The 22,150-nt window shown below is 38.5% G+C and overlaps 2 protein-coding genes and 1 long non-coding RNA gene across 6 annotated transcripts in view; 1 reads left to right on the top strand and 2 right to left on the bottom strand.

Annotated features, from left to right (window-relative positions):
- Positions 1-473: 473 nt before the first annotated feature.
- Positions 474-11,332, top strand: LOC123871923 (integrator complex subunit 13). Its single transcript, XM_045915974.1, has 13 exons — positions 474-863; positions 1,662-1,736; positions 2,581-2,726; positions 3,323-3,469; positions 3,846-3,936; positions 5,013-5,141; positions 5,750-5,860; positions 6,529-6,689; positions 7,331-7,471; positions 7,912-8,062; positions 8,958-9,100; positions 9,730-9,881; positions 11,001-11,332. The coding sequence occupies exons 1-13, from the start codon at positions 648-650 to the stop codon at positions 11,234-11,236; spliced, it is 1,899 nt and encodes a 632-aa protein (XP_045771930.1). The 5' UTR covers positions 474-647; the 3' UTR covers positions 11,237-11,332.
- The window catches only part of LOC123871934, a 218,907-nt gene continuing 198,808 nt past the window's right edge, over positions 2,052-22,150 (bottom strand). Inside the window, exon 4 of the long non-coding RNA XR_006797382.1 lies at positions 2,052-2,087. This is a non-coding gene — a long non-coding RNA (uncharacterized LOC123871934). The remainder of the gene's footprint in view (positions 2,088-22,150) is intronic.
- LOC123871925 lies at positions 11,944-19,335 on the bottom strand. 4 transcript variants are annotated; one of them, XM_045915982.1, is made up of 6 exons: positions 18,812-19,335; positions 16,208-16,304; positions 14,945-15,256; positions 14,170-14,362; positions 13,146-13,296; positions 11,944-12,559 (listed from the first exon to the last, which is right to left on the bottom strand). In XM_045915982.1, the coding sequence occupies exons 2-6, from the start codon at positions 16,250-16,252 to the stop codon at positions 12,454-12,456; spliced, it is 807 nt and encodes a 268-aa protein (XP_045771938.1). In that variant the 5' UTR covers positions 16,253-16,304; positions 18,812-19,335; the 3' UTR covers positions 11,944-12,453. The 4 variants fall into 4 exon arrangements, with proteins under 4 accessions (XP_045771938.1, XP_045771939.1, XP_045771936.1 ...); XM_045915983.1 differs by lacking the exon at positions 18,812-19,335 and adding an exon at positions 18,539-18,656; XM_045915980.1 differs by lacking the exon at positions 18,812-19,335 and adding an exon at positions 18,351-18,629.

Here is a 22,150-nt window from a genome sequence, read left to right as displayed (position 1 = left end):
AATCTGTGGTCATGCGCTATATCATTGGCATATCATTGTCACGTCACTTTTCTTGTCAAACCCCTAGTTAGCTGGCAGGCGTGCTCTGCCTTTTTGGTGTATTTTTTTTTTTGTTAAAACTGACTGGAAAGCGCTCTAAGGGGGTGCCGTGCGTATGTCGGCAAGCACCGGCACAGACGGGGGTCTATACTTGCATAGTTTAATTAACTTGTTACGAATTACTACAAACTTGACATTGGCTAATCTTTGTAAAGCCAGACGAGAGAGAGAGAAAAAAAAAACCCCACTTCAGGGACTTCGTCTGTGTTGGTGTTAGCTGGCGGGCGTGCTCTGCCTTTTTGGAGTGTTTATTTTTGTAAAACTGACTGGAAAGCGCTAAGGGGTGCCGTACGTATGTCGGCGAGCGCCGGTACAGACGGGGTCCATACTTGTATAGTTTCCCTAACTTGTTACAATTAAAATAATTACAAACTTGAGTCTTGACATTGGCTAATCCACGGCTAATCTTTGTAAAGCCAGACGAGAGAGCAAAAAAAAATATCTGTGAATATTTACAACTACAAGTATTTTAATGCAAATAATAAATAATGCAATTACTTGTGTTTTCCACCCAGTACCGAAAAAATATGATATAACTTGGTTTAAATATGTTCCCAACTAATCATAAAACCATATTTGTGTTAGATCATACTCCATACTTTGGGATATCTTCCGACAACCCCATAGATTTCGATGTTTCAAAAAGCCGGGGTCCAGGTTATGTGCCACTGCCTCCAGTGTGTAAATCTTTGTGGACCTGCAGTGTTGAAGCAGCAGTTGAGTACTGTCGTATAGTCTGGGATTTGTTTCCTGAAGGCAAATTGGTAAGTGTCTCTCAAAGTATCAAGTACATAAAGAAATAATGGCTTTAGATACTTGTATTATTTTTGAAATCATCTAGACGGTCACAAATGGTAGTTTAATAAAAAGATCCTGTCACTAATGGTAAGTTTTGTCTTTCCTACCCCTATAGTTAGTGCAAGTTCTAAAGTTTGAGAAGAGAGGAGAAGGAGGAATGTCATCCAAACCGAAATGAAAGTCAAGTAGATGAAGATGAATGAAGGGACAATGGAGCAAGTCTTCTGGCTTTCAATAAATTGGCAGTTTGCCAGTCAGTCTGCCAATTAAAATCTAAGGACTTCATTATTTCTTATCTCACCACAGCAGCATTTATTTTTACCCTAAACCACCTTTGGCATACTTCCATTAAAAATTGAACCTCATCAGATTGTCTGGAAGAGTTCAAATTTTAAAGGTAATAACTAATTCATTAGTGACAGGATTTTAGGTTTTACGAACACTTAAGAAGTCATTAAATGGTTCTGTTAGAGCCAGGCATCTATATTTTTTTAGTAATATTGAAATGGGAACTTTGTAACATTGCCACTTACTACCTTTGACAATTGCTTGTTGCAGCGGATACCATCCAAAGGAGTTGCTTTTAGTTCTTGAGATCTAGAGCAAAATTTTCAAATTGCAGTGAAACTTCTTAAGTGTTAAACAACCACTTTTGTGAGCTTACAATAATTTGAACCACAGACAAAGCATTCATTTAACCAAGTTTTAGAGGTTTGGATTCTATTTGGTGAATTGTATTTAAATATCTTCTTTTAATGTTTCAGGTCCGATTTGTTGTGAGTGATTCAGCTGCTCATATTTTAAATACTTGGGCTGTGGCACAGCAGAATCTTACACATGTAAGTATAATAATAAATAATAACTTAAACTAAGCTTAAATTATTTGCATGGGGATTACAAACCTTAAAATATGTAGCAACTTAAGTATGTGAAGGATGTGTTTGAAAGTGGTTTGCTCTGCCATTAACATTTTTCTGTTTTCCTGTTGAGTGAGTGTGCATGTTGCTTGAGAATTGCAGATATTTTGTTTGAATTCTGAATAAAGGTGGGCTGGCGCTGGTCACAAGTGACCTACCACTTACTTATGAAGTTAAGTTACTGATGAAGTAGACTAGCTATGTCAGTGACCTAAGTTCTGCCACAGATCTCTTGATTTTGAATCTTATCCTTCAGAGTAACTCCTAACATAGCTCGCTGAGTGACTTTCAATTGGTAGATCAAGCCTTTTGCTCTTTGTATTTTACTAGTTTACTTTATTTACATCTTTTAATCATTTAACTATTACATATTTTAATCTTTACATTTTATTAAAACACTAGAGGATGCCCGCGACTTCGTCAGCGTGGATTTAGGTTTTTAAAGATCCCGTGGGAATTGTTTGATTTCGGGGATGAAAAGTTGCCTATGTCAATTACAGGGACGCAAGCTACCTCTGTACCAAATTTCATACGAATCGATCAAGTATGTAGATGAGTATTTAGGAATCCCGCGGGAACTGTTTGTTTTTCCGGTATAAAAAGTAGCCTATGTCCTTCCCCGGAATGTATCCTAAGTCTGTACAAAATTTCAATAAAATCGGTTCAGCGGTTGAGCCGTGAAAGCGTAGCAGACAGACAGACACACTTTCGCATTTATAATATTAGTAAGTATGGATTTAATCTTTACATTTTACTAAACTTTTAGGTTCTCAATGGGCTATGTCTAGTTGGTCCAGTACGTCGTGGGGCAGGTGGCGATGTGGTGGGCTTGTGTGCTGCTATTGAAGCCCTAGCTGAAGCTTCTCCAACTCAAACAACCAGACAACCTACGGACAGACTCTTTCAGAATCGGTATATTATCTTAAATGACTGACTCACATCAGTTTCACCCAAATGGAATTCCTAAGTTTCTAAGCTCAGTGGTTTAAACTGTACGCTGATATAACAAAGAGGCAGTGTGGCTAATTCTGTTGTACACAATCTCTAAACTAAGTTAATAGGTCTAAATCTTGTACTAAACTTACTATACGACTATTAAGACAAGGATAGTAATACATTAAGATTGTTAATTTAGCATAGTTTAGAATAGAGTAGAACAATGCTTTTGAATTGTCAAAATAATTTACTGTAAATTTTTGTTTTTAATTTTTATTTAAAGGTTTACTAGTGATTTAACAAACTTAATAACTATAATAAATACATTGATTTTTCTATCATGCTCAACTATGTTAAATCATTTAAAATTAAACACTGCATGCAAAGATTGTATACAACAGAATTAGTCACATCTCCGTTTACAAACAATGATATTCTAATTTTTGTTATAGATTATTTTTGAACATTCATTACTAAGTTCAGTAGTTTAATGTAAGCAGGCGATGCGCTATCGTAAATACAGTATTTCTTAACCATTGATTAAGTAAAGAGGGTGACATTATTTGTTTTAGCGGTCGTATAATTTGTATAACAAGTGCCAGAGATGACGATTCGATCCGGAGTCTTGCGGAGATCGCTCTTAATACACTGGTTCAACAAAACAAAAAGGCGTCAACACCACAGCCGCAGACAACAACTGATGCGTCCACTAGTCCACAGTATGTAATTTAGGCTGATCCTTTAATGTTACTCTTTATGCACTTCGCCATACAAACATACCTGTAAGATTTACTCGAGTAAGTAGCTTACACGATTAACTTACAACAAAACTATACCTTTTCTCAAAAAAGGTTAAGTGGATGGGCTCTTTACGAACTTTGCCATACAAACATACCTGTAAGTTTTACTCAAGTAAGTAGCTTACATGATTAACTTACGACAAAACTATTCCTTTCTCAAAAACAGTTAAGTGGATGGGCCGTGAAAAGGTAAAAGGCAGACAGACAGACAGACACACTTTTGCTTTTTGCTTGCTTTAGTTAGTATGGATTCTTTAACCGAAACACATTTTTACTACCCAGGTCTTCTTTGCAGGTCTTTAGTAGTACACTACTGTCATTTAGTTATAATCAATGTAACACCAGAAAAAGCTGATACACGGGTCAGCAACCAGCCAGTTACAGAGGTATGGACATAATGTGTCTGTTGTATACAATCTCTAAACTAATATGACAGGTCGACACTTTACATGTATTGAATAAATAAATTAACCGGCCAAGTGCGAGTCAGACTCGCGCACCGAGGGTTCCGTACTCGGGTAATTTTTCCGACATTTTGCAGGATAAATCAAAAACAATTTTGCATAAAAATAAATAAAAATCTGTTTTAGAATATACAGGTAAAGCCCTTTTATATGCTACCCCACTTATTATAGTTGTCTTACTTTGAAAATTGAATCACATTTTAATTTTTTTTTAATGATGCAACCACAAATTCACGGTTTTTGGATTTATTCCTTTACTTGTGCTATAAAACCTGTCTACCTGCCAAATTTTATGATTCTATGTCAACGGGAAGTACCCTATAGGTTTCTTGACAGACACGAAGGACGGACGGACAGACAGACAAAGTGATCCTATAAGGGCTCCGTTTTTCCATTTGAGGTACGGAACCCTAATAAGGGAATTAATATGTGAACCACTACTACATGATTTTTACACCAGTTTAAACCTTGCAGCAGTGGCTTACATAACACCAGTCAAGTCTGCCGGCTATCCCTTTCTTAATGTTCTCTATGGGAAAGGATAACACTAGATTTAGACCAGTAGATTTAGTTAGATTGTGTACAACAGAATTAGCCTCAGTATTTTTATTTTTATATTTATTAAAATACTAGATGATGCCCACGACTTCGACCACATGGATTTAGGTTTTTAAAATTCCCTAAGGAACTCTGATTTTCCCGGGATGAAAGTTGCCTACATCAATTTCGGGGATGCATGCTACCCCTACCGAATTTCATACAAATCGGTTAAACGGATGGGATTCTAAGAATCCCGAGGGCTCGCTACGTGCTTCCACAGGATGAAAGTTAACTCTGTACCAAACATCAAAATCGGTTAAACTGTTGGGCCGTGAAAAGCAAGCAGACAGACAGACCCACTTTTGCATTTATAATATTAGTATGGATTTTTGTACTATAATTGGAATTAGAATAGAATAATAATAATTATTGGAAACTAAACAATAGTTTTATTTTAGATGGGTGGCGGTCTAATGGGTGTGGAAGTCATTGTGTGTCGTGCGAGTGCTCTGGCTAATCTATTGGGTCGGTTGGTATTACCACACTATAGACTGGCCATTACCACTGTTACCGGTATTCCTATGAAGGTAATTCTTGGCACTATTATTTCCTTTTCTAGGTTGCGTGGAAGTGATCTTGAAGAGACTGGCGCGTTTGAAACCCTCTTAGCTTTAGTTTGAAGTTTACGTAATCAATTATCACCACTACATCATTGTATTCAGCAATTGAAAATATGAATGAGTAGGTACAAAAGGACCCAATTTAATTAAATGATTTTACTTTTGACTTTTAGTTCGCTTCTTCGGTACAAGGCCGCCTATTGAACAGTTTTTCTTCTATAATTTAGTTGTTAATTATATATATTTGGAGTGGAATAAAGTATATTTTAATTTTTTTAAATTATATTGTAGATAATACATTGATGATGATACATGATCTAAGATTTTAAAAATCCCAAGTCCTCTGATTTTCCGGATTAAAAGGAGCCTACATCAGCATCATTAGCAATTTTCATTTCATTTCATCACACTCCAAGTATTAAACTATATCCATTTAAAAATCACATCGATCCATTGTACTGTTGCTGCGTGATTGTAGGACAAATCAAACACAAACACACATTTGCACTTATAAAAATGATTATTTATTATCGATTATTTATTACATTTGTTGAATAATAAAATTTGTATTACAGGAAGAACAAAATGCGAGTTCGAGCGCAAATTACGACGTAGAAATAATACATTCCGCTGAAGCACACGCCGGCCTCAGAGCGCTGCAAACTGCCGCGGAGTCTACTGAATCGGTAGATATAGAATTTAATATTTTTCTAATCTGAAAATTAAGCCAATTTGTTGTAATGTTCGAAAAAATGCACGAAATGGGCAAATTCTTTTTTAAAGTCCGCATCCAGAGGATCCGCAGCAAAATAATAAAATATACGTAGAGTGTTTTTGTAAAGTCCAAAGCCAAAATCTTGCCAAAGAGTAGATCTCAGCGAGCAAAGCAAACTGGCTAACTCGTAGCGAACTTTAGGTTGACTAGTTGAAGCTAATTGAAAGGAGGAAGTAGCAACTCTTTTGGCGTATCCCATTTAAAAAATCAGTCAGCCAGTCAGTCTTCTTTTTGTGTTGATTATTTTATGTTGTGTGTGTGGTTGGGTGGTTGGAATGGTCCCCTATGGATGTCGTAAGCTTCAGCCGATGTCGCGTCGCGTCCCTCCGCCTGTCTCGTCAGCTTCGTTGCTCAATACAGAATCTGTCTGTCTGGTATATAATAGTTTGTTTTTGTATTTAGGTACCTAGTGGTCTGATGGTGGACCCTAAGAGGATAATAAGGAGGCGTGGGTGAATGCAACTATGACCATGGGTAACCTGACACATGACTCCCGCAGAAGTCGCGTCTGTATCGTGAGCTTCCTGCTCAATTATTGACAAGAAGTCACAGTGTGATATACTTTGTTTTTATATTTAGGTAGTGCTGCGATGGTGGACCCCAAGAGGGGCGGAAGGAGGCGCGGGCGGCTGCAATGGTCCACTATGGCGAGTAACTCCCGCTGATGTCGCGTCGCGTCCCTCCGCCTGTCTCGTGAACTTCCTGCTCAACGGAAGATCTGTTACATTGGAAGTACCCAGGTAGTACAAGCTATGATCTTGTGGATTTATACAAACTGTTGAGATCACAACCCATACTATAAATGCGAGAGTGTGTGTTACGCTGGATGACTTCCTTCATCAGCAAAACGTGCCGAGAGAGTCAAATAACACCATATACAGAATGCAGACTACACTCGGAGCCTTCGTTACCTACCATCGGTGCGAAAAGGACGTATATCTAGTTATAATATGTAATTTTCATGTAAATCAGTACCTAATTAAACCATTCCACAACCAAAAAGGATTTCTACTTTCTCTACCAGCTCTGGACAGTCGTCCTTATGTAACTTGTGTTTGTTTGTTGGTTGATTTGTTGGTTTATCCTTTAATCATGCTGCAATGGAGTAACGGATCGGCGTGATTTTTGCATGAATATAGTCAAATACCTGGAGAGTGACATAGGTTACATTTTATCCCGGAAACTAAATAGTTACTAGTAGTAGTTGTAACCAAATAGTTAAAAAAAATAACCTAGACCCACATGAATGAAGTTGCGGGCATCACCTACTTGCATCCTGAATAAGAATTCCCGCAACGTTACGAGATGTTAAAATTATATAAATCCAAGCGGACGAAGTCGTGGTGGATGAATAAATAAATGTTGTTTGAACGTGTACAAGGAAAGGCGGCGGTAGATCGGCGTCGCACGTGCTGGCGGCGCAGGGCGGCGAGCTGTGGATCGGCGCGCTGGGCGGCCGCACGCCCTACGAGGACCCGCCTGCGCTGTCCGAGGGAGCTGGCGGACGGGTTACGGATTATAGGTAAACTATTTTAGGTTGAAATCTATAGAGCGCACTTTGACTTTGCTTAGGACCAATTCACACCGGAACCTGATGCGAGCCTGCGATATGGCGGAGTGCAGCGCAGAGCATTTATCACAGTCAAAATATTATCGACATTGTCCTCATTGAAATAATATCTAAAATCAATTTTGCATCCGTGCGGATACTCGCGCATCCGCGTGCAGTTCCGCGCGTGCTCGCGTATTTTCTGGTAGAAATTCCCGTAATGTGTCACGCGATCAGCAAACTTCGCAGGCATGCTCTGCGCTGCGCTTCGCCATATGTGCGCCGGCCCTAACGGCCGCGCGTTGGTTCTTATCGATAGGAAAGAGACGGAACTCCGAATGACTTTTAGATTCATTGGAGTACATATTACTATTTAAATACCCTTGTAAAGTGTCTATTTCGCTCTATCATAGAATAAAAGAATTTGGGGCCCTTATGCAGCAGAACAAATTACACCCTCTTCGAGGAGCGGGCTCGAACGCGCGGGCCCGCGCGCGGTTGCAGCGCCATACGACGTACTGGCCGCTCACTATATCGTCCACTCTCATATTCAATTTGGGTTCGGTAAGTTATCATCAGTTTATATTCTAAAACTAGCTTTTTATTTCGACTTTGTCCGCATCGATTTAGGTTTCAAAAATCCTGTGGGATCTCCTTGATTTTCAAGATTAAAAAGCAACCTTTGTCAGTCTCCGGTATGTGAGCTTTCTGTGTACCAAAATTTCATCAAAATTGGTTAAACAGAATGGCTGTGCTACCCTTCATATTGAAAACGCAGCACTTGTTAAATAACGGTTCGGAGAAACTGCACTTTTATTTGTACAGCTAAAATTTTCATGCAAGTACTGCCAAAATCCTTAGCAATAAACATTACCGTTTAAAATTTTCCTGAAAATTATTTTTTGTCGTGTCGGAAAGCTCCTTGGGAGTCTATTTTTGTAAAAAAAGTGAAAACTCAAAAGTGTCGATTACTGCAAATACGAGTTCAGAGGGCAGCGTGATAAGGTGCTAAACAGACATACACTTTTCCATCGTCCACTGAGCGACTGAGTTTTCTTATCAGGCCTATAGTGACCATGTTTCAGGCACACAATATTATGTCATCACTGGCAACACACACTGTCTTGAAAGTGATGAGTTTTGGTGGTGGATGAGACTCGCATGAGGAGATAATTTTATTGTTATAACTAGCTGATGTCCGTGACTTAGTTCGCGTGGATATAAGTTTTTTAAAAATCCTGTGGGAACTCATTGATTTTCCGGGATAACAAGTAACCCATATATTAATCCAGGGTATAATCTGTCTCCATTCCTTTCAGCCAAATCCGTCCAGAAGTTTTTGCGTGAAAGAGTAACAAACATAAACACACACACATACACACATACATACACACATACATACACACAAACTTTCGCCTTTATAATATTAGTGTGAGTGTGATTATCAACTTGTCCGCAGGTAATGGAGCCGTTGACGCGGTTAGTAGTCCAAGAGTCGTTGACGGAAGAAGAGGTGGACTCATGTCGTGGCGTGCTGTTATCTCTTCTCGGGATGGAGTCGCGTCACGAGTTCCCCGCTTCACAATTACCTTCTAATTTGAGGTAGGTTTAGTGCTAAAAACTAATGCGTTTTTTTTAATTCATTGACTAGCGCTTGGCTTGAATCAGACTTGCTAGCAAGTGATAATGCAGCCTAAGATGGAGCGCGCTTGCCTAGAAGTGCCTATTCACTCTTGATTTGAAGGTACCCATAATAAAAGTGGAAGGAAAAACTGATATCATCGAACATCGAATCAAAAGAGTAACCGCTGAATTCGTTGCTGGTTCTTCTCGGTAGGAAATTCATTCCGATTCAATAGCATGGATTCAAAATACTGCAAAAGTTTATCTGATTTTTTTTTTCATTTCTATTTCCAAAGAAAAATTACTTAGGTATTTGCCTTTGCCTACTTATATTCCTTGCTCACAAAAATTCGTTGAAAGAGGAAGTACAATGTAAGTCATGTTTAACGACCGACATTAATAAAATACCATTAAAACCCTTGCAAATCACACCATAATAAATTCTAAGTTCTAAGGAATAAAGCAAACAAGGCAGTGTTGCCAACATGACAGAAGAGGTCAAGTTTTACTATACGGTCTGTATGCCGCGACGCGCTGTGCAGCCCCGCTGTAATGCGGTCCGGCCTTTTTAGCCAACATAGAATATAATGGATGAAAAACGTTTGCAGAGGCAAGTCTTCTGGGCGTCGCGAAGAGCAATGGCGTCAAGTATGGGGAGAACTAGAAGCTCTGATACGCGCGCACTCCGCTTCGCCCGCGCACCGTGCGTTGTTGCGTACACTGCTCGAATGCCGCTCGCACAATAACCACAATACTGATGGTGAGTCAAACTTGTAAGCTGCAGACACATTAATGTAATGTGTGACGGGCACAGCGCATTCTGGTAGTCGATTACGGTAAAATGATAGCTACAATGTAACAATCGCATTCACTTCTGATTGGTCGATACTCTCGCTATGAGGAACTTTCCAGCGAACGTTCCATAAAATTATCATAGATGTCTCTGAATGCATAGATCGCCGCGAAAGGCAGAAAAATACTATCTATGCCTATCTATGCCCTTTAGATTGCTTTTTTTAGGTCATGTCAATCAATGTTATAATATGACGGGTGAAAAAGTGGAGTAACCTTATCTGAAGAAAATGAAACCATGGTGCTAAAAAAATCAAGTCGCCTTCAAAAAATATACAGCCTCGATAGCTCAATGGTTGAGGAGGGGACTGGATTCCGAAATGTCGGCAATTCAAACTATTGCACTATTGTCGTACCTACTAGCACAAGCTTTACGCTTAATTGGAGGGGAAAGGGGAGTATTAGTGATTGGCATGGCTAATATTCTTTAAAAAAAATGGAAACGAAAAATATATTCTTAATATAGAAGAAAAACTACCTTCCTCAATTTTTTTTATTGTTGTTAGAGCTCACACGAGCAACATTTGCCTTTTCAACAAACAGTACAACTCTAATCACATTTTTTTATAGGGACTGTGATTCGCGTTACAACTTACATACATGCTTTTATCCAAAACCACAAACAATTGATGTGGGAGACGAAACTTACAAAGATGAAAAATTTTGGGCGTCCTCTATTTTTCGGTGAAAGTAATTTCGACCAGACTGGACTGAATCGGTCGGATCGGTTCCGATTGAAAAAGATTTTTGAAAGTTTGATACTTTTGCAATGGTTTCATTTACACAGTACATAATGTCATTTTACTCATAAGTCCATTCAAAAAGTGGATTAGACTTTATTTTGAGTGTAGTAGAATTTTATCCAAATACCTTAGGTATGACCACAGATACCAGACACAAGACTGGATACAAGTCCTTGTAAAGAGTAGTAATCTTAGTTGTAGTAGCCGTACTAGTAGAATATATCTCATCGGCTTCAATGTTATCATAGCTTTACAGAGCTTTACATGTACAAATGAATTTGTAGGAGAATCGTCGCGGGCGACAGTCATAAGGGCCACGACAGACTCTCCCCTTTCACCAGTTGGCGCCGGCAACGGGAACAACAGTAGCGATGTGTGGGCGCCTCGGAACGTTCTAGACGCTCTCTTAGGAGCTCCACGACCGCCTCGTAGACCGGACTTCGCAGGACGTATGGCAGCCGGGAACCGCGTGGCCACACTGTACCAACATTTGCAGCAGGATGTGGAAACACCACATTGATTGAGGCAAAGACTGTCTCGACGAATATAAAATATTTGTAATGTGACTGACGAGATAGTATTACAATTCTGTTAAAAATAAATATATGTATTTTTATGCACTCGTTTTTATTTCCAAGATAAATTATATTCCTTCTATTTTGAGATTTCAAAGTTCAAACGTGGACTTCGTCTGTGTTGGTGTTAGCTGGCGGGCGTGCTCTGCCTTTTTGGAGTGTTTTTTTTGTTAAAACAGACTGGAAAGTGCTCTAAGGGGGTGCCGTGCGTGTGTCGGCGAGCGCCGGCACAGACGGGGTGCATACTTGTATGGTTTAACTAACTTGTTGCAAGTGACTGCAAACTTGACATTGGCTAGTCTTTGTAAAGCCAAACGAGAGAAAAAAAAAGTTCAAACGTTACTTACAAATAACCCTTGAAGTGCGAGTCAGGTCTGACTCTCATACGGATAGTACTTTTAAAGTTGCATGGCGGCTATTTCGAAATTCGTCATCTTGATTTTTATTTTTTGTTATGGCGGCAACCGAAATACACAGTGACAATTTCAATTCTGTACCTATTACGGTTCACGAGATACAGTACGCTGACAGACAGATGGACGAACAGCGGAGACTTAGTAATAATATGGTCCCGTTGGTATCCTTCGGATACGGAACCCTAGAATTAAGAAGCTTATCGAAGGAGAAAGGGAAGGTGATTAAAAAGGCGACATTATAAAATTAATATCTTATATTTGTTCAATAAAAACTACATTGTGGGCCCGTGTGCCCGGCGCCCGGGTAACACGACCTTTGTATTATCTTGTTGCATATAAACTCTGCGGGCAGACTGTGTCATAAGGCAATGGAGTGACGGCCTGCTGGCCACGTCAAGGCATCTGGTCCGGAGCTCGCGGCGACGTCCCCTCGCGCCGCCCAACTTTACAATTATTGGAATGTCTCGCGGGATGCGAACTTTCAAACATTAAACATACAAACGAAACCTAACTCTAGGCCCCGTCGCGAGCCGCTCTCGCGCTCGCAGAGCGTCCGTGAGTCCGTCCGAGTCGAAACGCATCCGAAATATTAATAATAATACCCTATAAAACTTACAAAATCGACCGGTCTTAAAACTTAACCCTAATGTTTTAAAATTAAACGGAATTGAAAAATAAATTACCTAGGTACAATATTTTAGTCTAAGAGCTATTTATAGGCGCGGGCGGGCGGGGGCGCGCGGGTGTCAGTGCGTGGCCTCGCGCAGCTTCTTGGCGAGCGGCGCCGCGTCCGCCGCGTCCGTGGCCTCGCCCAGCGAGCTCTCCTCCGCCGAGCTCGCCTCTTCCACTTGTCTGCGGGAAAAGTAGTAGCATAAGTGGCAATGGGCATGGCACATAGTTCCAAAAACTTATAGACGTTGGGGTCTCAAGGTGCTAGATTAGGTGGACGGACATCAAATGAGTCGCAGGGAGCCACTGGATTCGGGCGGCGCAAGACCATGGCGTGTGGAAGTCCCTGCAAGATTGTGTACGTTAAGATGTTCAGCCGTGGACGTCTATCGGTTGGTAATGATGATAACGATGATTATTATTGGCAGATGGGAGATAATAATATCGACGATTATATTTTTTCAAAAAATCAAAGACCCGCTGCAGCAGGTCTCAGGGTCTTTGTGAAAAAGATTGTAGCAATTATTTTACATTATTTATTTACTAACAGCGTTGTCCCAGACAGTTTTTCCTGTACACATTTGTACCTATGGAGGAATTGGTCGGTTATGTTTTAATTTCTTAGCGGACTTCCTTTTATTTTAGTAATGTCTTGCGGACCGACATGTCTTTAATTATAACCATGCAATAAATCGCTGTGTTGCGACGCGATTGAAGGACAAACCAACAAACACACTTTTGCATTTGTAACACGGGCAGTGATATTTACCGTTTGGCGCGCGGCGTGCTGAGGGCCGAGTCGGAGTTGTCGGAGGGAGAGGCGGGGGTGGCGGGGGTTGCGGGGGACGCGCCTTTCGCGTCCATTGAGTCTTCTGTGCATGACGTTGTGTCGTCGTTTACTATTTCCACGCCTAGTTTACCTGTAATAAATAAATATAAGATTATTAGACAACTAAAATAGACTTTTAACCATACACCAAAAGTATAATATTCAAGTTTAATGAAATGTCGGAAAAATTAAAATTTAAAACCCCCAACACTACAACCTCTAAAAAGTAAAAAAATAAGTAAGTAAGTATGTATTGGCCGTATAAGTTTAATCTAATTAGTAAAGTTTTTATCCAAGCGCTCGTCACGTCGGGGGACTGCTAAAGGTAACAGAAACAGCTTAGAAAGCCATCTGTCTTAGAAAGAATAGGAATGGTCACTTAGCTACTTTATATTCTGCAACTTGAAATTTTTAGCTCTGATTAAAACTCAAAAGGTTACTTGTTGTTAGGATAAATCCCCGGAGGCCTTGAGTCTATTTGTACCCCAATAGATTCGATTGTTAAACAATTTTATTTGGTAATTATGTTGTTTTGTTAATAGGAGTTTCTGAAAATGAGCTTTAAGTACAAGATAAACTGAAATATTGTAGTAAAATGTTTTTTCTGTCGCTTGGTATATTTTAATGTTGTTGTGTACATTTATATTTAGGAACTCGAATTTTTTTCCTTTTTCATTTGATATCCCTTTCGACACAATAGCAAAAAAAAAAAAAATTTGAAGAGCCCCACTTTTTTTGACGAAACATCCATTAGGTCAATATTTTTCGTATAAAATCTATGTCACCTGGACTTCTGCAACGAATCAAATGACACCTCATCCATCAAAATCGCCCCAGTAGTTTACACATAACACACAGAATCTGGATACAAACATACACACATACATAGACTGCTAAAATCATAACCTTTCCTTGTTACGTAGTAGGGTAAAAATTTTGTCTGGCACAAGAATACTTTACTCACCGTTGCCATTAGTGGAGGGTGGTTCCAGATTGCTCTCGTCGCTGGGCAGTGGGGAGCCGCCGTTCGTGGGCGCGACGAGGCTGGGCTCTTTGCCGAGCAGCTGTGGTTGTAGCTCTGAGACTATATTGTGTGTCCATAGCGCCAGTTCGACCATGTGAGGGGACCATTTTTTACCACAGCCGTTTTGTTCCTGTTAACAAGTTTTTTTAAAAAAAAAAACTAGCCAAGTGCGAGTCAGACTCACGCACTGAGGGTTCCGTACTCGGGTATTATTTCCAATATTTTGCATGATAAATCAAAAACTATTATACATAAAAATAAATAAAAATCTGTTTTAGAATGTACAAGTAAAGCCCATTCATGTGATACCCCACTTGGTATAGTTATCTTACTTTGGAAATTGAAACACATTTTTTTTTTTTATGATGTAACCACAAATTCTTAGTGGATGTTCAGTTGTTCAAATCGGATTTTCAATTTGCAAGGGCGTACCGCAAGGTTGATGCATTTCAATTTAGAGAATGAAAATCAGCATACTCAATATATTAGTGATCACCAGTATCTTCGAACATAAGCGGTATTTCTAAAAACCTATTTACTTAAATAATTTAGACAAAATTAGCTGTTTAATGCGTTTAGACTCTAGATGTAGTTAACCCACGAATTCACAGTCCTGCACCTATTTGTAGAGAATTCCCGGGAATATAATATTGGACAGAAAGAGGATAAATAAATAAGTTCTCTCAAGTTAATAAAAAAAATGCTGTGTACGTACCTTATTTAACCTATCACAGACATTTCTAATATGTTTAACAAAATTGAGGTATTCCTTGGCAGTGTAATCGCTTCCTTCCATTTCTGGGATGGCCTGTATGCACTCGTCCGCCATGAAGGGCGCGATCTCCGGGCTGGCCGCCGCGAGCAGCGCCGACGCCGTGGCCGTCCCCACTCCCTTGAGGTTACTGAGCGCCGTCATCGCGGACTCTATGTTGGGCAACTTCTTGAACGCCTTCTTTGTCTCTGCCATTACTGCTCTCGGCGTGTTCACTTTTATGAGGTATGATAATTGAGGATAAGATTTTCCCCTCTGGAACAAATGTTTTTAATAATTAACTTTTTTTTTAATCATTCAGATGCAAGTTATCCCTAGACTGCAATCTCTCATGGTGGTAAGTGATGATGCAGTCTAAGATGGAAGCGGGCTAACCTGGAAAGGGTGTCGCATTTTTTAATAAACCCATATCCCTTTGGCTTCTACACGGCATCGTACCGGAACGCTCGAAGCCTCCGCGAAGAACTCATTAAATTTATAAGTACGCATACCGTTTGGATTCCTCGAATGAGAAGAATAAGACTGTCCGCACGGCAGTTGCACCGCACGTGTTTTGCAGGATAAAATTTATCCTGCCGAATGCATAGTGGGCGCATACATTGGGTATAAAACAATTACGTATTCATGTTGTTTGTACTGCAAAAAAACACATACAGTCTTAACCGTGTGAACGGTTCTATATTGAGTGTATGCGCCACTACCAACCAATAGTGTTCCGAAAATTTATTCTGCAATAAAGTTACGGTGTTAATGCCGTGTGAACGGGGTCTAAATTATTGGTTCCAACTTCTTAGCTGCTTAACTGTACCTTGTGTTCAACGTATTTAAATAAAAATCCTGTCCTTTTCGGAGCTGTTTCCAATTTATATAAATCCATCTAGATTATAATAGGTATAACTTAATCTTAAACACATCTGGATAATAGCTACTCATCCAGATGGATTCAGTTTCCAATTAAATCTTAAACAGAATTTCTAAGTAATATGGGTGCAGCAGCTCTGGTATCCAATTAAAAAAATCGGTCAAGTGCGAGTCAGATTCGCACACGAGGGGTTCCGTATCTTCGTACAAAATATAACGAACACTTTTATGGAGACCACTACAAGAGTTAATTACGCACTGCGTCATCTATGTATATTATGTGACAGTAAATTTTTTTTTTGGTGATTTCAAATGTACGCAGTATATACAGCTCAGGTAACTTACTGCTTGTTTCCATTTCATGAGTTGCACCAGTTCTTCGTGCACCATGTGCGCGTCTTTGCCCCTTGATTTGATTTTCTTTGGTAGTTCATTCTGGTACCTGTAATGGTAAAATACAAATTTTGTTACATGTTGCGGTTACAAAAACATCCTACTCCTAGATGTTACCCCGGCTTTGCTGGGGTTGGAATTCGTAAAATCCTTTACTTTTTCCAAATCCTTTTACTTTACTGATTTTTCGCCCATAATATGCAAAATGTAAAGTTTTTAGATCCCGCGATAAGCTGTAACTAGACCCCATTATCTTGTTATGTCAAAACAGAAAAAGGGTAAGTAGGGGGCAAGATGGCACACGTAGGTATAAAGTTAACGAAAATTATGACTAGATATAAAAATTAGTAGGTAAATTTCACAAAAAACCAATCAAGTGCGAGTCGGACTCGCACCCGAAGGGTTCCGTACCATCGAGGGTTCCGTACCGTCGTATAAGAAATATCACTTTAATTTTTTCGTGATAAAATCTTATAACCATATGGTTATAAGATTAGGTGGTGTGGCTAAACTTTGTAAAGCCACACGAGAGAAAAAAAAGTTTTGATGCCCCTAACGGGTCTTTACAGGCAGACAGACAACGAAATGATCCTATAAGGGATCCTTTTTTTTCTTAAAAAAAATTAATTCTTCAAATACATACAAAAATATTACCGAAAATATCGTCATGTTTGTGATGATTAAGTATTTATAGATAGTGTTAGGGCCAGAGTAAAATAAACAGATTGACATTTTGCATTTTTTTTTAATATTTTTATTCACAACTTCTATAAATTCCAAGGTGTGTCATCTGGTCTTCCTTTCTTCTCGAAATATCAGACGATAAGGTAACGGGGTCTATTTAAGGCTATTGCATTGTATTAACAATTATCTAACAAAAAATTCTTTTTAATTTTTAATAAGTAGGTAGGTAACTTTTTTAATGAATATTTTTAAATTTTTATTTAACTGAAATACAAGAATACGTTATATACTAATATTTAAATAATGATAAAAAATAATTTATAAAATGATGTCAATTATGTTTATAATTATTGTAACATTTTAGAAAATTTTAGGATAGTACCTACCTAAATAAATTCTGTATCTTAGCGATAGGTACCTACTAAGTAAATACGTATATTAGTAAAATTGCGCTTTACCACTTACAAATAGGTATTTTGTGTAACCTACCTATTGTACAAATATTTATTATTAAACATCACTAGAAATTAAAGAAAATTTAATTTAACGTAAATCTTCATAATTTTGCATTAATCATAAGCAAGGCGAACTAATTACTTACAATTTTTTTGCAAACTTTTATTTCAAAATTGATGACAGTTTATAGTTCTTCATACACCCTAAATATTTTTTTGAGTGACTTAGTTGAAATTAAATGGTTGGAATATATTAAATAAGTAATCCAAACATTATTTTAGAATTTGGGAATGCAGCAATATCTATGAACAAAGTTAGCATGTAATTATGTATGACGGAATGTGTCAAGACACATGTACCAGCTTGATGAGTCATTATTTTTTTAACCATTATTATGAGAGAAATCGAATCTATCCAGGCAATGAATATATGCATAAGGGATTCAAGTAAGGTTTCATGTAGGAATTAATACATTTATAACGATGACAAAATAATATTACAACGCTAAATGGCAAGTCACCATTTTGAACGGATGTGAGTTGTATTCAACAAAGCATTGTATTATCTAGCCACAAGTAGTTAGGAATACAGTAACATTTTATATGGATTATCAAGAATAGTATTTTGTAAAGAAATCAATGCATTCGTGAGAGTACGCTGTAAAACTAGTACATAATAAATGCATTTTACGACCGATGATACGTAAAGGACAGCCACCATTTTATAACGCCTAAGCGCGGCGATATTTTCCCCCACACTGGCTTCAGGAAAAACGATAGTGTCAAATTGACATCGATCCCACGTGACGCAGTGATTTTAATGAGCCGTCCGCGGACTAGAGATGCAGTCCGCGAGGGAGGTAGCTATCAAATCAGTTTGCACGGATACACACACAATACAAGTTCATTGACACGCCACGGCCGCATTTTCTCCTCTGAAAGACGTTCGCACTTACCAGTTGTCCAATTTTATGAGTTCCTCAGGTCTCTTTGTTTTCCGTTCGGCTTTTAGTTTAATCGCTTCTGGGTATAACTTTAAAACACTATCAAATTGTTCTGCATCTGCCTCCAGAAAGAAAGTAGACGTGTCTTTCGCGGTAGCCATTGTGAACGTTCTAAATGTACAACACTGTGTTCTGCGTACCTATTTAGTTAGCTATAGCGCCGAACTCGACGCGGCGGCAGCACCTGGCCAACTGGGCGCCCTCTCCCCACTCGTCGCCATCTTGTCGACTGAACCTCGTTATGACGTTCGATATTATTACTACAAACATGTTATTTTTTGACCTATTTTATATTTAGATTTAATCTTTCGTTACATGTAGGATTAAAAAAGTAGCTAAAATATTAATACATCTAGATTTACAGACTTATATCGCCAATTAGCTACATGCTTGAAATAAAAAGTCATACTCGCCTAACGTAGCAAGGTTATAGCGGACACACTCGAAGTCGTGGCATTGCACTGTAATCAGGTCTCCACAAATGATATCGGGATAGGGGCAAACTGATTCCATTTTGTAAAACCACACAATTGCACTGATATAACTAAGATATTTTTATGATTTGACACAAATAAACGTAAAGTTCACAATTATGTTAGTCACGTCGACCTCGGCGCACTATCAATTTCCTTAAACGTGACGCAACACACGACACCGTTCTACCGAAACGACTTTGGTAAACACGCATATTTTCCGTTGCAATGCAGTACACACTGAGCTCGGAGTAGTCATGAAGTAGTAACTAGTGGTGTACATAAGGCATTTAGGTAGTACGACGTACATATCACCGGGGTGGAACGTCACCACACCAATCGGCTTTGTTGTTTTGATAGATCACCACGTGCTTTGCTCCCTCTTTTTTAATTTTCGCTTATATCCGTTTCTTTATGATAAGCCGCTAAGCCATTGTGAAGCGCACTGGCTACCTAGTCCGTTGTAATTATTGTAAATAGGAATCTTTGCACCATTGTTGTGTCACGTCTATCAGATTAAAGGTTAATAACAGCTTTTCTTCGATATGGTTACTTTCAATATTACCTAGGTACCTATTGTTTTTCAAGAAACATTATGATTGATTCATATCATGGTTCTTCAATGAAATCAAAGCAATATAATAGACTATCTCAAATGTTATATTTTTAATTTCGTAACTATTTTCTTCACAAAATATACTGAATCTCAGATAGAAAGGCTCATTCTTTCACTTCAATGACCCTTAATTTATATAGCAAAAGATAGATTGTTTAATTGTTCCACTAGTAATAACTTCTATCTAAAGAAACAGATTAGCAATAGTTTTATCAAAATGGGCTTAGTTTGGATTTATCCACACCAAATTCAAAAGTCAAAACTGAAAATCGATAGGTTCAGAATCAATAATACCCAGTACCCACCTACTGCGCGACGTGTTATATTTTATAGCTAGTTTCACTTATATTAAAGATTTATGTAAGTACTTATTTACTTAGGTTACTTCGGTTACTTAGATATTTATAAGTAGCTATTAAATTTGTTTATCTCACTGACATTCAAACCGTTGAGTCTAGAAACTTAAAATTCAACTTTCTTGAAAGGAATAATCTGAAAATGCTTCACTTCATAAAAACCGGCCAAGTGCGAGTCAGACTCGCGCACCAAGGGTTCCGTATTCGGGTAATTTTTCCGACATTTTGTACGATAAACCAAAAACTATTATGCATAAAAATAAATAAAAATCTGTTTTAGAATAAAACAGGTAAAGCCCTTTCATATGATACCCCACTTGGTATAGTTATCTTACTTTGAAAATTGAAACACATTGTAATTTTTTTTAAATGATGTAACCACAAATTCACGGTTTCGGATTTATTCCTTTACTTGTGCTATAAGACCTACCTACCTGACAAACATGATTCTAGGTCAACGGGAAGTACCCTATAGGTTTTCTTGTCAGACACGACGGACGGTTGACGGACAGACAGACAGAAACAAATTGATCCTATAAGGGTTCCGTTTTTCTTTTTGAGGTATGGAACCCTATAAAACTTTGTGCATATACCTACCTACATATTAAAATTCAGTTTAACCCATAAACAAAGCTTCCTTCTAAGTTTCAAGCATATTCTCTCAAAGGTTCCAAACACGAGGGACCAATTTTATAAAATCAAAGACCCTTGGCTCAAATTGCTTCCAAGGCACAAAATCTTTTATTTCAAAAGCTCTTCACAGATATACCTGCTTACCTGGATTAAAAATAGCGCCCGCCTTTTTAATAAGAACAAAAGATAAACGAAAAGCTAAAACCGTTATTTATTTAAATGGTCTATGGGTCTTGTTAAGAATATTATTCTGCGGAAAACGATTAGACATCCCTGCTGTCCCCTTAAGTTTTATTTCTATCTATGGTAAGGGGTGAGACTCAGGCACGGATGTGGCGGCACAAAAACGGGTCCCAAAAGAAGTAAACTAACGTTCGAGGGTTGTTACACAAAAAGTATGAAGGGACGAGTGAGAGCCGTCCGCGACCCGCGTCGAGGGCTCAGCATTCGGGCCTCGGGGTTTAATTTTTTATGGATTCCTATCATGTGCAACGGAAAACGTGTTATAGTTCTCTAATTTTAAACTTTAAAGTAAGCCCGCTAAGGTTTGAATTTATGGGGGAAATCGACCACTGAACAGACTGCATGCTGTGAAGCTGTTTATATTTGAGTTTATACTATACGACAAATGGTGTTAGCGAAAATAAATACCTATGTCGTTACACCACTACCTATACCCGATACCCGGTATGCGTTGCAACAATTATTTTATTAATATCTCTCGCGCGTTATTGTAAGATCGGTACTATGTCAGAACTCAGAACCTCAATGCAAATGCCAGCAACAACTGTACAAAGTTTCACTTAAATCGGATCAACGATGCGTGAGCAAACAGACAAACAATATTTTAATTTTGTAAGTATTTAAAGAATAAAACGGTTTATTTTGTCTTTGGGAGATTTTAAGTAGGGAAATTATTATTTTGAAATCTACCCTAGATTTCAAAATAATAATAATTAACTAAAGATAATAAGTAATTTCTACTAATCGAAATTTTTGGTGAATACATTGAGAAGGTGAATTTATTTTACCTATTCAATATTAATTCAATTATGCAAAAAATAATTCGATAATCCAAAAAAATTGGTTGTCTGTAAAGTCGGTTTACTGACGATAGTTGAACGTGACAACAAAGGCCGATTGTGATTCTTTGTCGCTCGATCCGCGCTCTCGCTTGCACTTTAAGCCTTACATGGAACGCCTCAGAGCGAAGTAACGCCGCATGAGTCAGGTTTTTTCGTGCGTGCATCCGGCTCTATCGAATTATAAGACGTTGTCACGTCAAAAATACTCGTTGGTAGGCACCTACAATAAACTGTTTGGTATTCTTTTGCTTGTATATATTCAAATTATTATTATCAAGTTCTCAGAATTGATCTCGCCTTATTAATATTCTCTTAGTTAATAAAAACGCCGCATTGGGAATTAAGATTGTTTCTACTTTTTGCGCCAAGGTCGGTGAGTTGACTGGCTGTAATCATGACGGCGACGCTGGCAAATGCGATAGCGCTCCAAGTGGTACATATTTGCAAAATAAGTTCTATGCACATGGATATAAAGCTGAGAATTCAACGATCCAACTACGTATATCTGTTTCTGACGAAGCTGTACAGTGCCACATAATAAAAATGAATGAGCAAAGACGTCAAAATTTATATCGCTGTGAGTTAGCAA

Source organism: Maniola jurtina, chromosome 14 (genome assembly GCF_905333055.1).
Source record: "Maniola jurtina chromosome 14, ilManJurt1.1, whole genome shotgun sequence".
In the NCBI taxonomy this organism is placed as follows: domain Eukaryota; kingdom Metazoa; phylum Arthropoda; class Insecta; order Lepidoptera; family Nymphalidae; genus Maniola; species Maniola jurtina.
Note: the sequence above shows the minus strand (reverse complement) of the source record. Positions and strands in the feature narration are given on the sequence as shown.

Bases quoted from the DNA above. Each gene is read 5' to 3' on its own strand.
- LOC123871923 (XM_045915974.1), top strand. From the start codon at position 648: ATGTTCCCAACTAATCATAAAACCATATTTGTGTTAGATCATACTCCA. The intron at 864-1,661 runs GTAAGTGTCTCT...TTAATGTTTCAG, and splicing joins TGTTTCCTGAAGGCAAATTG to GTCCGATTTGTTGTGAGTGA. The intron at 7,472-7,911 runs GTAAACTATTTT...GCTCTATCATAG, and splicing joins GGACGGGTTACGGATTATAG to AATAAAAGAATTTGGGGCCC.
- LOC123871925 (XM_045915980.1), bottom strand. From the start codon at position 18,499: ATGGCTACCGCGAAAGACACGTCTACTTTCTTTCTGGAGGCAGATGCA. The intron at 16,305-18,350 runs GTAAGTGCGAAC...TTACCATTACAG, and splicing joins CTCATAAAATTGGACAACTG to GTACCAGAATGAACTACCAA. The intron at 14,363-14,944 runs GTACGTACACAG...AAAACTTGTTAA, and splicing joins TCTGTGATAGGTTAAATAAG to CAGGAACAAAACGGCTGTGG.